We start from the raw sequence: 15,265 nt of genomic DNA on the forward strand, positions 1-15,265 counted from the left end.
AAACGTTCGTTTAGATCCATATCTGCTGGCGTGGTCGTTTAATTTGAGTAACCGAGTCTGAGCGAGCGAGACCTGAAAAGGGGAGGGAAGATGGCGCGTGACGTCACGAGCGGATAAGGATCTGATTGGCTGGTGAAGTTCTTCATGCCTACGGACCCATCGGTCCTGCAAGGTTCAGCTGTGAAACAGAAATAAATAGAGAGAAATAATCTGACTGAACTACATGCCAATCGCTGGCACGTCAACAACAAACAGCTCATTTGATGAATGCAGATATTTTGGGCAATATAGATCCTTTCATAAGTTCTTGAAATGAACGCTGTCGACACGAAACGAACGTGTAGAAAGCCGCAGAAGTCTGTATGCATGCATTTCCCTCCCTCTTTTTTTGCTCTCTACCCTCTCATTCACTCTCTCTCTCCACACACACACACACACACACACACACACACACACACGCACGCACACGCTCGCGCTCCCTTGCATTTCGTGGGAGAAAGTAAGAAAGAAAGAGAGAGATTGAGAGAGAGAGTGATTTTGAAGCCTCTCTCTGCTCTCTCCGCTTTTCTGTTCACTCAGACTCAATGGGGCTCTAGCATTAGGGGTTTCGAGCTGTAAAACTACATATTTATTACCCGTTCCCTTCTTTCTATTTAAGTTTTGTACATAGCACAGATAACTTCTCGAAGAGCAAGGTGGGTGTGCGTTTTAAGACGTCTCTTAAGTCGCACCAAGTTTGTCAGAGGCCAAGTCGAAGTTTATGTGGAAAAAGCTGATTTGAAATTGTCCTGCCTTGTAGTCCTACCAAACCGGTCAAAAAACTTGGGAACTATGGATATTCGGAAGAAGCGGAGGCCGTGGTGCATGGAGACCTCGTTCGTGCTCCTCCTGTGTCTTTCTCTGGCACACGCAGGTGAGCATTTAACTTTTTCTGTTTGGGTGTTTGTGGCATTTGACAGAAGAAACTGTAACATGATTTATGTATTGAGGAATCAATGCAACATTGGGTTTTGTTTGGTGCGCTTTTTACGCACGCCAGGTAATTAATCCACGAGATTGGTGATTGTGTATTTGTGTTTCCAAGAAGATGCGTGAATCTTCTGGCTAACAAAAGCGATTTCAGTTCATTGATTTCTACTTTTAATTATGATACATCTAGCTGTCACTTTTGGTGAGCTCACATTAGCAGGCGAAAATTCGGTTCGAGTCCTTTAAGCTGACATCTCTCTTTCATCTCGTCAGAATTTTTACAGTGCTGAAATATGCACAAAATAAATATAGGCCCATGAGTTGAGCTCCAGGCCGCGTTGGCACGCATTATGTGGCATCCCAGACGGGGGCATAGGATAGGACGGTGCTTCACTGGCAGGGTTTCACATCCTGGTTCGATCTTCATTTCGGCGCACAGCACCTTGAGATGATTGTTAGTGCAAACAACGATCAGTAATCGTATGGTAAATTCACTATACACTCTAAAAAATGCTGGGTTGTCTCAACCCAACTTTGGGTCAAATATGGACTAACCCAACTTTTGGGTTAAAAATGTAATAAAAAAAATGAACCCAACAGCTGGGTTAGTCCATATTTGACCCAAAGTTGGGTTGAAACAACCCAGCACTTTTTAGAGTGTATATACTAGGCTATATACATACATACATTTTATTTTTCATTAATTGTTTTTATTACTTTTATTAATTGCATGGCTCTCTGGAATGCTTGATTCTGATTGGTCAGTCTCGGCATTTAGCGAGCAAATATTTTTGAATAATAAATTATAAGAAAAATGATTATAAGTAGCAACGTTTACTGACCGACTGCGCGCCTCAGTAGCGTCGCTATTCTGTCTCTTCGCGTTTTCTTAAAAATCAATATTTCATTTACATTTTTTATTTGTTAATTTATAGCCTAAATAGCTCACTTCAGAGTGTCCTAAAACCTTCGCGACGATGCCTTCCTAATCACTGAGTGCTTTTCTTATTTACGAACTTTATGAACTTTTTTCCAAAGCTCTTTTTGTTCCAGTAGCCTAGTTTTTGGTTTTATTTATAAAACGAATCCATCTTTAATATAAGAAGCAGCATATATAATTAAATGTTAATTTAATTTACCCCACCCGACTAGACATACTAATATCTGCACGTTAATTTTTTATATTATGATATTATTTTCTATGTAAATCGTCAGCTGCGCTTCTAGCGGTCACCACTAGTCGGTGAGTGGCGCTCGAGAGTCTGCTGCTTTTCCAAAGACGTTTCTTTCACAATAAGTAGAAGCACATAATCATATAGAGTACATTTTCACACCAGATTTGGACAGATTTACTTCATATTTAATGTGCTAAAGCTTCTGGTTGAATTAAAAAATTAACAACAAAACTATGTTTTTTGTTTTTCGATGATGGCGCGCGCCTAGCGTCCCTCAGGCATGGATGTAATTCCAGATTTCTGATTTGATCACTCTTTTTTTTCCCTTCTCTTTCCCTCCCTTGTGTTTGGAGGATGTCTGAATATTTGTGCCTCGCATGAGTAGGTTATTATTCTGCCCTGTGGCTCTGAGAGATGCAGTGAATGAGTTAGTGTCTCCGTGTGTGAGCTCAGTGATATTTGTGTAAACGCACACGTCTATTACACCTGGAGAATTTTCCACAGTATGCCAGTTTTAGGCCAGTGAATGTTGCACTGTGAATATTCCACAGCTTGTTGTTGCTGGTACAAAAACATTATTTCAGCAAGTTATGTTGTTTAATGTGAACAACAAAAAAAGTTATGCGAGTCCATTTTATAAGTCCATTTATGTCTGCTAGTTACCTTTAAGCAGTCATCGTTGTTCAATATTGTTGAATTCGGGGCAGCAGACAGACTTTAGAGAGTGCAGTGATTTTTAGGTGGGGAATATTTATTTAACATGGATGTTCCTTCAACCTCATTTCAAAGGCAGCAGTCTCAAAGAACAGTCTGTCTCACTTCTGTTAACCAAAACACCCTCAACCAAATGCAGAGATGAGGACTGAATGGAGCCACTGTGTGTGAAGGAAATGCCATATTCAAGTGTATATTCGTAGCACGTGAGAAAAGACTGTCATCACGGGTGTGTCCGTCATTCATGACAGTTTCATGAATGTCATTGTGTGTTACTTACATTGCTAATCTTCCCCATCACTAACTTACTCTTGTCCTGAAGTACATTGAGAATATGAGGGACGAAGAGTTTAACGGGTGCTCCTCAGATCCCTTAATATATTTATTGAATTTATGCATGGAAAGTGCATTGCATTACTATTACTATTGTGCATACTTGGTATTAAACTTGTTACTATCGTTAGTACATGGATGATACCTCAAGTTCATTGTTGTTGTGAGTTGTGCTATTCGTTTTCTAGGTGATCAGCCTTATGCTTTTCGCTCTGAGCAACCATTTCTTTATTATTCTTCTCCTAAAACTGACAAACAAAACTAACCCTAGTGATTCAACTCCAGCTGTAGGAACCTTATCACTGTCTAGCCGCAACAGGCCTCCAGAAGCCTCACACTTCCACAAATGGCTCTGTTGACAACAATACAGTTCCTCTAGTTGAAGAAGCACAGTTTTGCGGTATGTCCTAGAGAGATAGTCAGTCATCATGTCTTCAAGTTTCATTCCACACAATGTTTTTGGAAATGGGTTGTTTTTGAACCTAAAATGATCATAGAAATTTGGCATACACTTTTAAAGAAGGAGGTTTTCTCACCAGTGCCATAGAAGATAATTTTAGTTTCTCAAAGAACCTTTCAAGTTCTTATAAGAAACATTTTTTCTTAAAGAACATTTGAATAATCTGAAAACCCTTTTTCCACTTTAAAGAACCTTTTGTGGAATGGAACATTTCCATTGATGTTAAGGTTTCTTCATAGAAACATTGATGTCAATGTGGAACCATTATTTTTAAGAGTAACGTTTGAGCCATTGATACCTTAAATAGATCACTGGATCTCTCTTCCAGGCATGTTTCATTGCATTATGCAGCTGGTTATTCAGGGGAAAAAAATCTTTAAAATGGAAATATGCAATGAAAATGTCTTTACCAGAAGTTTGTTGCAGCAGGTTTTATATCTCACAAAATTTCTGTGTTTCAAGGTCAGTTTAAAATAGTTTTTTTTGGGGGGAATGCAGACATCTCACCGCAAGAGGGCCCAACTCATGTTCAAGCTTTTCAGCTCAATAGCACCACATCTAAAGGATTCACTGAGCACATAATAAGCACCCTCTTCCTTTAGTCTGGCTTATTTTTTTATTAACATGTCTCAGGGAATTGAAACTTTTGTGCATGCCTTATGATTGTAGCTCTCAACGTATGGTTACTTACAGAATATAAAGGTGACCAAGCTATTTGTCAGTAACCAAATTTTTGGTTCAGAATGTTTTGCTAACCATATTATCTTGGATTGCTATTAATAGGCATTTATTTTGAGTAATTCTTAGTAAAGTATATTCATTTTTCTGTGAGTAGTGTATACTTTGGTTTACAGTGATGGGTGTATACAGAGCTGTGGGGAGTCTGTATAAACGCTCAATCTTTTTTAGTTTACATGATGTTTAATACAGTGGCCGTGTGGTCAGTTTATCCATCCTGGCAGTGGCGAGCAATGTACACCACACTGACTCGTACTGAACCACCTAGACCCAGAACACGCTGGCACAGAATATATATATTAGTACATATAGTTTTAGTGTAGTATATTGTATTATAATCTATAGGCTATTCAGTGTACGACCTTTATTTAAGGCAATATATGTTCTAATGCAGTTTTTAGCTGACTTTTAAGAGGCCTTTCATCTCTTGGGCATGGCATGAAATGACAGCAAATAATCATTTGAAAATATGGCTGCATGTATTTTTTTTCCAAGTTGAATTGAATAGCTTTCTGGACGAGAACTAAATGGACACATTATTTAGACAGCACAAATGAACAGGCCTATTGTTTAGAGGCATATTACTGTTTGTTTGTTCACTAATCGTCTTTAAAAAACCCATGTTTGTCATAAAAGTACTACATTTGTTAAGAAGAACTTTCATTCACCTCCTGGAAAGCATCAGTAGTCAGGCTAATGTGCTTGTGTCAGCCTTTGGCTTTTTTGTTGTTTAAACCTTTCATCAAGATCAAGAAACATCAACCACGCTAACACACTTGGCAATCTGTGAACATTAAATACTCGTTTGATATATATCTCTGCAACTCCATATTATGCCAGGAGTTGGTATGATGGCATAGCTGTCTGTGTATTATAAATAAATCATAAATATAGAGAGCCATGATCTAAATTATAACCTCTAGACAGGCATGTACATGCACGCCTAACTACTGCGGTTGGCGGGAAGAGAGAATGAGACGGGGGAGACCGATTCAGGCGGCTTGATGGATTTATCTTCATGTCTTTTGCATCTTTTGAAGTTGAATCTGTTTGCGGTTTGTTGTCACAGTTGTTTGATACATTTGCAGGTGTCTCCTTGTTTGTTCAGAAATGTAGAACCTCTTCTCCATCTACTTCTTCATCCTCAAATCTGTCCGTCTTGCTCAAAACAAGGGCATCTTTGTGAGACAGTAAAGGTGAGGGTTGAAAGGTCAAGGTGTGTCAGGTGGTATGTCTCGCTGGTATTTAGCCACAGTTATTTGAAGCTCACAAGAAGACAGTAGAACACCAAAAGTCAAAGAAAGAGAAGATTGAGTAATGTTCTCTCAACTACATTACATGGTCATGAGAGAGATGGTGGTGGAAGTTTTTTTTAGAAATGTTGGGGTCACCTTGACTGCTAATGACTCACTGTTGGGAATGTTGCTTCTAGGTCTTGTTCTTTGAGAGCCATTGTCTGCTCCTGTTTGCAGACTGTTTGAGCACACAGTGTTTGTTTGTGAACTCGGTGTGAGAGCATCCAGTGACCCTTGGTTGTAGGCATTCAAGGACATGTTTACTATGTACAAAACGTTTGCTAATCTCTATTCAGTGTTGGTGTTTGGTAGATACAACAGAAGCGATAATGTCTTCTGTAATAAATACATGGTATAACAGTAGTGATAAGACTGATTTAGGTTATTAATCAGCTGATATTTAGCTATTTTGAGATGATTTGTCTGATCATTTCACCTAGTGTCCACTGACAGCTTTATTGGTAGAGAGTGCTTTTTTTTATTATTATTTGGAGGAATGTTTGTGTAAGATAAATGCTCATTCTGTTATATTTAATATAATATATGAATGTCAATTTTAAATCAATATTTAAAAAATATATGATCAAAAAATGTTTTTGACCTAATTATATGATATATATAGAGTTTTCATTCTCTTTTTTTTCTTTTTTGCCTACAAAGTCTTATTTTATTTGTGCTTGGCCTTATTCCTATCCTAATTTTGCTCTATTTGGATAATGCTTTTGGGGCTTCTCCCTCCTTATTTTATCCAGTTTAGCCAAGAAGCGCCCAGCGGACATGTATAGTGCTGTGGTTGAGGTCTCCAACAGTGCCATACATTGTGCACATGGTCTCTTCTGGAAACCGATACAGTGCCCAGAGACTTTCTCTTTCTTGTTCATCTTTGTCTCCCAGCATTTGAATAGGTTCACCTTTTGAGAATCAAGGAAGCATTGCATTTTAGCTAGAAGCCCCATTTAGGATTCCTGCACTCTTGAACCTCTTTCATCCTTACAGTATTGTGTTGAATATTGTGCACTGCTCCTCTATAGTCTATTGTCATCTTATGAGCATCTGTCTTTATATTTTTTTGTATGGATAGCTGTGTACTCACATTTTAATTAGTTTACATAAGTACAGTTCCTTATTTTTGGCCTATAATAGCTGCTAAATACAAAATAACTTAACTACCCATTGTGGTAATACACAGACCATATTTTGGTCAATGTGGTAATAGGGACAAAAAATACTGGCAGAGCCTCAGAGGAAAGTGCCAGCACTAAAATGAAAGGAAATAGATTTTTCAAGCACTAGAAAGAGTAGACAGAGCCAAACATGTTTAACTTCAAATACGTATTTCAAATACATTAAGACTTGTTAGAGAGTTTAACATAGTTTTAGACAGTTAATAATGTAGTACACATTGTGGGTTGAGCAGATGGCATCAGGATTCATATGAATCCCATAAAGAGCAACAGAGCTGCCAAGAGCAATAGAAAGATGGAAACAGACATAACATTTTAAAACCTGGCTGTGTGGGGCCTGTTGAATGATTCAACGTCTGTTTGAACTCGCATTTTGAACTGTGTAAAATGGTGTTCACAGAAACAAGTGCATTTACCTTGTCTGAAAAAGAAAAAAAAAGTATGCTGTTGGTTCTCTTTGGATCTAAATGAACAGAAACTATTAATATGAATGCATAATTATAAACCAAAATGATAAATTAATGTTAAAAGTATATTTATTCTAACAATGGCCAAACTCTTTTACTTCTACAGATCCATTCGATGTTTTGCGGGTGCTGCAGTTGCCTTCCCTCCCTGAAGGTGTGCAGAAGGTCCCGGGTTTCTGCACCTCCCGCCGGTCCGGCACTCCTGATCATGCCTACCGCATCACTAAGAAAGCCCAGATCTCTGCCCCCACCAAACAACTATTCTCAAGTACGCTCCTTTAATATCTAATCGTTTTAATAACCGTTAATCTTATAAACCAGACCTGAAGACATTCTATTACGTTCATAGATGCACAATTGTTTTAACATGTTTTATCTATAAAAACACCAGTTACAGTGAAATGTATCTGAAAGCTGCTTATGGTATGTCAGTATGTGTCTGGAATATGAAGGAATTCAAAATGGACATTTGTGTAAAGGATAGGTTCATAATTGAAAGGCTTGAAATGGAAAGTGCTGAGACTTGTAAAAACTGATGGTTGCATACTTTTTTAGATGTTTGTATATACAATTAGAACATTTTGCACTTTCCCTATATTTTGGGTACTGGGAAAGTGCATTATATTTATATATTATATTAAGCGTGAAATTATTTTTTAGCTGGGTATTTTGATTGCAGTTTTTTTTAATATGCTTAGAAAGATTACTGGGTCTGGGTGACAATCATTTTGGTCCCTAACATGCAATTACTCCTCAAAAGCAGGATGAGAGCTTTTCAGTGGCTAATGAGATGGTTGCATAGTTAAAACTAAATCTGAATGTTAGCGTCAGTGAATTGTGTGCAATTTATGCAAGTTGAGTCATGAATCATAGGTTTATTCCAGACTGCAAATGTGTCTGTGCTTGAAATAACCTGCTTTATTTGCCTCAAATCTTCATATTTCTGATATTTTTTTTTAAATTCCATTCCTGTAGGACGTTTCCCGGAGAATTTCTCCATCATGACTCTGGTAAAGGCCAAGGCTGGTCTTCAGGCCTTCCTGCTGTCCATCTACAATGAGCAGGGTGTCCAGCAGCTCGGTCTAGAGTTGGGACGCTCACCCATCTTCCTGTATGAGGACCAGAATCGCAAACCTGCCCCAGAGGACTACCCACTGTTCAAAGGGGTCAACCTGGCTGACGGCAAGTCAGTAACTAATGCCTGCTGAGCCCCATCAGCCCATCCAGTTTCAAATATATTAGAATTATTTGTGTTATGCAACCACGATGCTGTTAGTTTCCAAGTAATGTGATGTGTAACTATTGGGTGAATAGTAAACATCACTTTTGTATGCAGGGGCTGAAAGGTTCCTTACAGTCTATATTGATGGCTCTTGGCAAACACATAAACTATATACAGGAAGTCTTTGTGACTATCTGCCCAGTTAAACATTCAATATCTCCTCTCGTCCTATAGGTGGCACCGCATTGCCATTTCTGTGCAGAAGAAGAACATCACTCTGATCCTTGACTGCAAGAATCATATTACAAAAACTCTGCCACGTAGCAATAACCCAGTCTTGGACACCAAGGGCATCACTGTCTTTGGAGCCCGTCTCCTGGATGAGGAGGTCTTCCAGGTCTGCTATACATTGTGCAAGAGATATCAAGGAATTCTGTGATACACACTTTGTGATTGATAGATGACTATTAAAGGGAGAGTTCACCCAAAAAAGAAAATTCTGTCATCATTGACTGATGAATTTCTTTCTTCTGTTGGACATAGGAAGATATTTTGTAGAAACTTGGTAACCAAACAGTTTATGGTGGTCCCCATTGACATAGTTTGGAAAAAAAGTACTTTGGAAGTCAGTGGGGACCATCAACTTTCTGGTTACCCAGATTCTTCCAAATATCTTCTTTTATGTTCAACAAAAGAAAGAAAATCATGAGTAAATGATCACAGATTGTCTTCCATTGATTTCCATGTGGGTAACCAAACAGTTGCTGGTCCCCATTGACTTTCATAGTATGGAGGGGAAAAAAATACTATGAAGTCAATGGGGATCAGCAACTGTTTGGTTACCTACATTCTTCAAAATATCTTTTGTGTTCAGCAGAAAAAAGAAATTCATACAGGTTTGGAACAACTTGAGGGTGAGTAAATTCTCGTTTTTTGGTGAACTATCCCTTTAAGAAGGGTGTCTTTGTAACATGTTTGGAGTTTGAGTTTTTTTACATTTTCTGCACGAAATAAACTACAATTTATGGTGATGTTATAGGCAACTGTAGTAACAAGAATTGTCAACATGAAATCAAAGCTGACCTTATTTACTTTGCTAATACACATTTCTGGACTTTTAAGTAAACCAATAAGTACAAATATTTATTTACCAAATTTGATGATGGTGAACATTTTCAAACTTTGCAGAGAAGCTCACCTAGATGGCTGACAAACGTTGCATCTGTCTTCATGAAATCTCGCACAGATGTTACTGAGAATGTGATATCGTTCAACATTTTACGCTTGGGGCCAAATACTCTGGTTAAGTCAACTTACAAACTAGTTGAGACGGTGAAAATGTAACATGTTAAGTTGAATAAAAAAACAACAACTAAACTATGTATTTTTACAGCGTACTCTTGTTGAATGCCTGTTGCGATCCAGTCAATTGCTGATGGATAAAATTAAGTCCTGTCTTATGTTTTCTTGTTGAATATTCTGCTTTACTCTAAAATATGTCACATAATGGGGTTGCAAATGCATTTTATTTTGACTTTAAATTTTTCTTATATGGTATAATCAGAAAATCACATGTGAGACAGTTCTGCTGCACGTACCCTATTGCTATTATTTAATTCAAAAATAAATAAAAAACAGAAATAAAATGCCTTAGTATCGCAGATTATCTGACTTTGACCCCTGGTAACAAACTTGATACTTTCTTCACATCTGGTTGTTAAACTGACATCCCTTCTATTTATTTGCTTCTCTCCAGGGTGAGATCCAGCAACTGCTGATTGCATCCAATCCTCAGGCCGCTTATGACTTCTGTGAGCACTACAGCCCCGACTGTGACTCCCCTCTGCCCAAAGTCCAGTCCCAGGACCCAAACAGCTACGTGAGTACCACAGCACAATTTTACAATGGGGCAAAGTGTCCTGATGTGGGATATAAAAATGGAGTTTCACCTACTAGCAACAACTCTTCTCAATGCATCAATGCTAAATGTTTTTGCTTATGCAAAAACAGCAACTCAACCAAATATTTGCCATAAAATCGGCCTTGATTCAGAACCATTCAAAAGCTGCATCTGTATTTGATTTGGATTGGACTTGTGCTAAATGCTTGGATAAATATGGGCCAAGCCATATATTGAATATGTTACTCACAAATGCATCTCAAATCAGAATGCCAGCTAAATATTCATGAAAATCATCCACAAAAATCTAGAAATGTTAACGTTTCTAAGCACATTAGTATTATATTTTACCTACACTATATAGAGCCCCTCATTTGAGTCAGATACACACATCACAGCCCTGCAACCCATTTTCATACATCCACAGCTCTTCCACGTCATCAAAGGTGCTCTGTCCTAATGCAGTTTCAGTTTCTCATCAGTGCATGTTGCTTTATATTTTGGCTTTCTTGAGATTTATTTCTTACAACGCGCACAAGGATTCTCAGTTCAAAGTGTAGATCAGATTGGGAACATAGTAGCAGCCTGGAGGAGTTTTGTCACAAGGTCTTAGGCACAACATGACGTGGAGTGCCAAAAACATTTTTAATATTAAAAAAAAAAAACACTGTAATGCAATATAATGTATTTCTGTAATAAAGACAGAAGTGTCTTTATTGTTTTCTTTATTGTCTTTATTATTTAGTATCAATGAGATACTATTATGTCATTGGTTATTATATTATCTCATTAATTATTATTTTGAATTCGTCTCTTTTTTCCATTTTTAATTTTAAAGTTTTAGTACTTTTGTTGTGTTTTTGTCATTTTAGTGTTTGGTTTTAATTTTAGCTTCAGTTTTAGTTTTAGTTAACTATAATAATCCTGAGACAGAAATATGATATATTACTCCAATGCTGAATAAATAGTTATATTTAATAATTTAATACATTTATTTAATCAGAATGAACAATTCTTTAGGAGAAGGCTGAGCAACATAGCAACTTGCCATAATGGCTTTTACCTTTTACAATGGCGTTTAGGGTCAATCTGTTTTATAACATCCATTTGACTCTAAGTGCTGAAACTGCATATAATAGTTTTATTTCTGCTTACAGTATGCTCTTATGCCAGCTTTTCAGATGAATGCATTTGTTTTCATGTTCATTGAAGTTCTCAATGTGTTTTGCAGTAATGCAGTAACATCTGAGTGTTACTCAAACCCACGAGTCTTATGAACAAATGTGACCCTGGACCACAAAACCAGTCATAAGGGTCAATTTTTCAAAATTGAGATTTATACATCATCTGAAAGCTGAATAAATAATCTTTCCATTGATGTATGGATGTAGGACAGGACAATATTTGGCCGAGATACAACTATTTGAAAATCTGGAATCTGAGGGTGCAAAAAAATCGAAATATTGACAAAATCTCCTTTAAAGTAGTCAAAATGAAGTTCTTAGCAATGCATATTACTAATAAAAAAATCAAGTTTTAATATATTTACAGTAGGAAATGTACAAAATATCTCCATGGAACATGATCTTTACTTAATATCCTAATGATTTTTGGCATAAAAGAAAAATCAATAAATTTGACCCATACAGTGTTTTTTTGGCTATTGCTACAAATATACCCCAGCGACTTAAGACTGGTTTTGTGGTCCAGGGTCACAAATGATAAAACCATCATGCTTTCATCTTGCCCTTATTTCTAACTCCTACATCTCACTTTACTCATCCTTCACTTTTCTCTCCTCTCTCCCTATTATTCTCTCATTCGTTTTCTCTTCCCAAAGTCTTCTTTTTTCACTCTTGTCATTTGCTACATTCCCTTTCTGTCACTCACATGGCCTCTCTCTCTCCTTCCCTGCATTCCTCTGGCTTCACTGCTCCTCTCTCTCCCCCCATGTCTCTCAGTACTTTGATGAAGAGCGGGATGATTATGAATACCCCTATTATTATGAAGGAACTACGAGTGTCCCTCCCTCCGTCCCAGCCGTGGACCCCACCAAAGAGGTAAAGAGGGAGATCGCAAATGGAATCACAAAGTGAATCAGAAAAGAGAGGAGGAGAAAGAGACGGCATGATACCTGATTTAGGATAACTTGATAAGTGCCTGCAAGGCCAAAAAGAATAATATTAACGCTTTAAATAAATGTAATAATATTTTAATCTGCATTTTTGTCTTGTTATCTAAACATCCCTCTGACAAAACAGATCTAACAAAATTTGATGAGGTTTATGCTAAAAAGAAGACAGCAGGGTAAAAAAAAGAAAAGAAAATAAGTCTTGCCTTACTTGAATAGAAAATAGACATCTAAATATAGAGAAATCACAATATGGTATGCAAATAAATGAAAGAAATGAAAGAAGTCAGTATGCAAATATTTCTATGACATTGCTGTGGGTTCAAATTGAAATTTTAAATTTCTTTAATGTATACAATGTATACATGGTTTTGACAAAAACCAATTGGACACAGAGAGTGTAATGTTAAACTCACCCGTCTCTTTCAATTGAGTACATTGGTCCTCTCCTTCCTGTTCACACCTGTCTCACATCGTCATGTGTGATGTCCCACCTCTCGTTTCACCTCGCCCATCACCTGTCACACTATATTGATGTTGCTTGTGTCATCTACATGTTGTCCTTTGTCATATATTTGTACCTGTATAGTGTCAGATTGTGTTGGTCAGTACATGATTGTGTGTATGTGGAATTTTAAGGGGCACTGGAGGCACAACACACACACACACACACACACACACACACTATATCACTCATTGATCATGGCCCCACTGTGTTAAACCAACAGCTCAAAAAGTCAAAAAATCTGATTTACTAAACAGAGAAAGTACTGTGTATAGATCCAAGTATGTATATTATATAGGATAAATTATATTTTATTCTATATTTATTCTATATCTAATTTATATTTATGAAAATTATAAGTTTATATTTACGTTTTTTAATTAAGTGTTTTTTTTTTAATTAATTTTTAAAATTATATATTCATTAGCTTGTTTAATTCTGATTTACCTTACTTTTTTTTAATGACATTTTTTCATATGAATTATTTTACGGAGGAAGTCGATATTTTTGTTAATTACTGCAATTCAGTAATTCTTCTTAGTAATTTAAGTAATAGATTTCAGTGTATGAGCCAATTCCAATATCATTTAGAATTTTCATGTGCATGTAAGTAAGGTCATTGCAACTTATTGATTTGATACTGACATGATAGCTCAGTTAAACAGTTCCACTTTACATTCTTCACAATTGCATGGAATTATTCTTCTTAAGTCTTATTTTTTTTTTTTTTATTCTTATGTGTATTTGCATGTTTTTACATTTCACCTGTTGTGTGAGTAACAAAGCTTGTGAGTTCCCTTGTGTCACTCTGTGCTTTTATCATGTACAACAAGCGTCTGTGTCTATGTGTTTATTCATATCCATCTCTTCACTTTATAGGTTTACTTTCACTTTGGCCAACATTGTACTATCACTTATTTTTAGGGCTGTTTTTCTTACAGTCATCTCTTTATCTTGCGTGCTCACTGAGCTGTTTAAAGAGCTATTTTGTGTTTAACTGTGAGTATAGCTAACTTTTACTAGTTTAATTTAGCTCAGTATGTGTCAACTTGAGGATTAGTCTTTAATTAATATGCCTGTTTTATTCTCTGCAGTTTGCGCTTTTGCTATCATCTTAATCTGGGTAGTCTACGCCATTCATTCCTTTCATATTGATTAGTGTAATGAACAATATTTGAATAAGTATTACAATTTCTATGTTATTTGCTTAAACAGTTCCTTTAATGATTTGATACATGCTAGCAATGTCATTTTAATGGGATTATGAATGGTGTATTATGACTATGTCCCTTCCTTTCCTTTTTGTGCAGTTGGGCAGCACAGTGTACCAGCCATGCATCAGTTTTATCAGCAGATGCTATTTGAGCAAACTTTTCCCCAGTGCCTCACAGCGTTACGTCCCCATGCGCACAACATGCTGCTTTTTTAATGTGGAGATTGGCATTATTGGAGAAAACAGTATCAAATTGTTTATCTTTCTGTAGGTATTATATAGTTTACGAAGTCTAAACTTATGAAATTAATATAAACAACTAAATCTGACTTAGCTTCATACTGTATCCAGTAATGCCAGTAAAATCTCAGTCAGTGATTCAAGCACCAGTGATCTTAAATTCATTGTTGTCTCTCTCCCTTTTTCTGTCCATCCCCACTGCTTTCAATCCCACCCATCCCTGATGGCTTCCACTGTCTATCTCTCTCTCATTCACTCTCTTTTCATCAACGCCAACCTGACCATTTATGCTTTTAAATAAAAACAATATTAATCAAATAGGAGGGAAAGGCGAACAATGGAAAAGCTGATAAGTCAAAAACTGCCCCAGCCAAAGCTGCTCCAGCTAAAGCCAAGCAAACTTCAAAGCCAAAGGCCAAACCTACTGCTGCGCGAATCTTGATCCCAAAGTTAAAACCTACTTTAGCTTCTAAATTAGCATCTAAACCAAAAGCAACACCGGCCCCAAAGAATGACAACAAAAAGAAGGCAAACGACAATGGAAAAAATAACGGTCAAGCTAAAGTGAATGGGAAAGACAATAATGGTGATGCTAAAGCTAATGGTAAGGCTAAGGCTGGCAGCAATGGCAAAGCCAATAACAATGGCAATGGGAAGGCAGCTGTGGAGAAAAAAGCAAAAGGAGAAGCTAAAGCTAATGGCAATGGTGCGAAAACAGC

At 37.0% G+C, this 15,265-nt stretch overlaps 1 protein-coding gene across 1 annotated transcript in view; it reads left to right on the forward strand.

Moving 5' to 3' along the window:
* The first annotated feature begins 517 nt into the window (after positions 1–517).
* The window catches only part of LOC107694750 (collagen alpha-3(V) chain-like), a 34,317-nt gene continuing 19,569 nt past the window's right edge, over positions 518–15,265 (forward strand). Inside the window, exons 1-6 of the mRNA XM_016494430.1 lie at positions 518–913; positions 7,442–7,603; positions 8,311–8,521; positions 8,792–8,954; positions 10,314–10,436; positions 14,868–15,263. Of these exons, the coding sequence (XP_016349916.1) occupies positions 832–913; positions 7,442–7,603; positions 8,311–8,521; positions 8,792–8,954; positions 10,314–10,436; positions 14,868–15,263 (1,137 nt within the window). The 5' untranslated portion in view covers positions 518–831. The remainder of the gene's footprint in view (positions 914–7,441; positions 7,604–8,310; positions 8,522–8,791; positions 8,955–10,313; positions 10,437–14,867; positions 15,264–15,265) is intronic.

The sequence above is a fragment of the Sinocyclocheilus anshuiensis genome, unplaced genomic scaffold (assembly GCF_001515605.1).
Source record: "Sinocyclocheilus anshuiensis isolate Anshui unplaced genomic scaffold, SAMN03320099.WGS_v1.1 scaffold1497, whole genome shotgun sequence".
NCBI classification, from domain to species: domain Eukaryota; kingdom Metazoa; phylum Chordata; class Actinopteri; order Cypriniformes; family Cyprinidae; genus Sinocyclocheilus; species Sinocyclocheilus anshuiensis.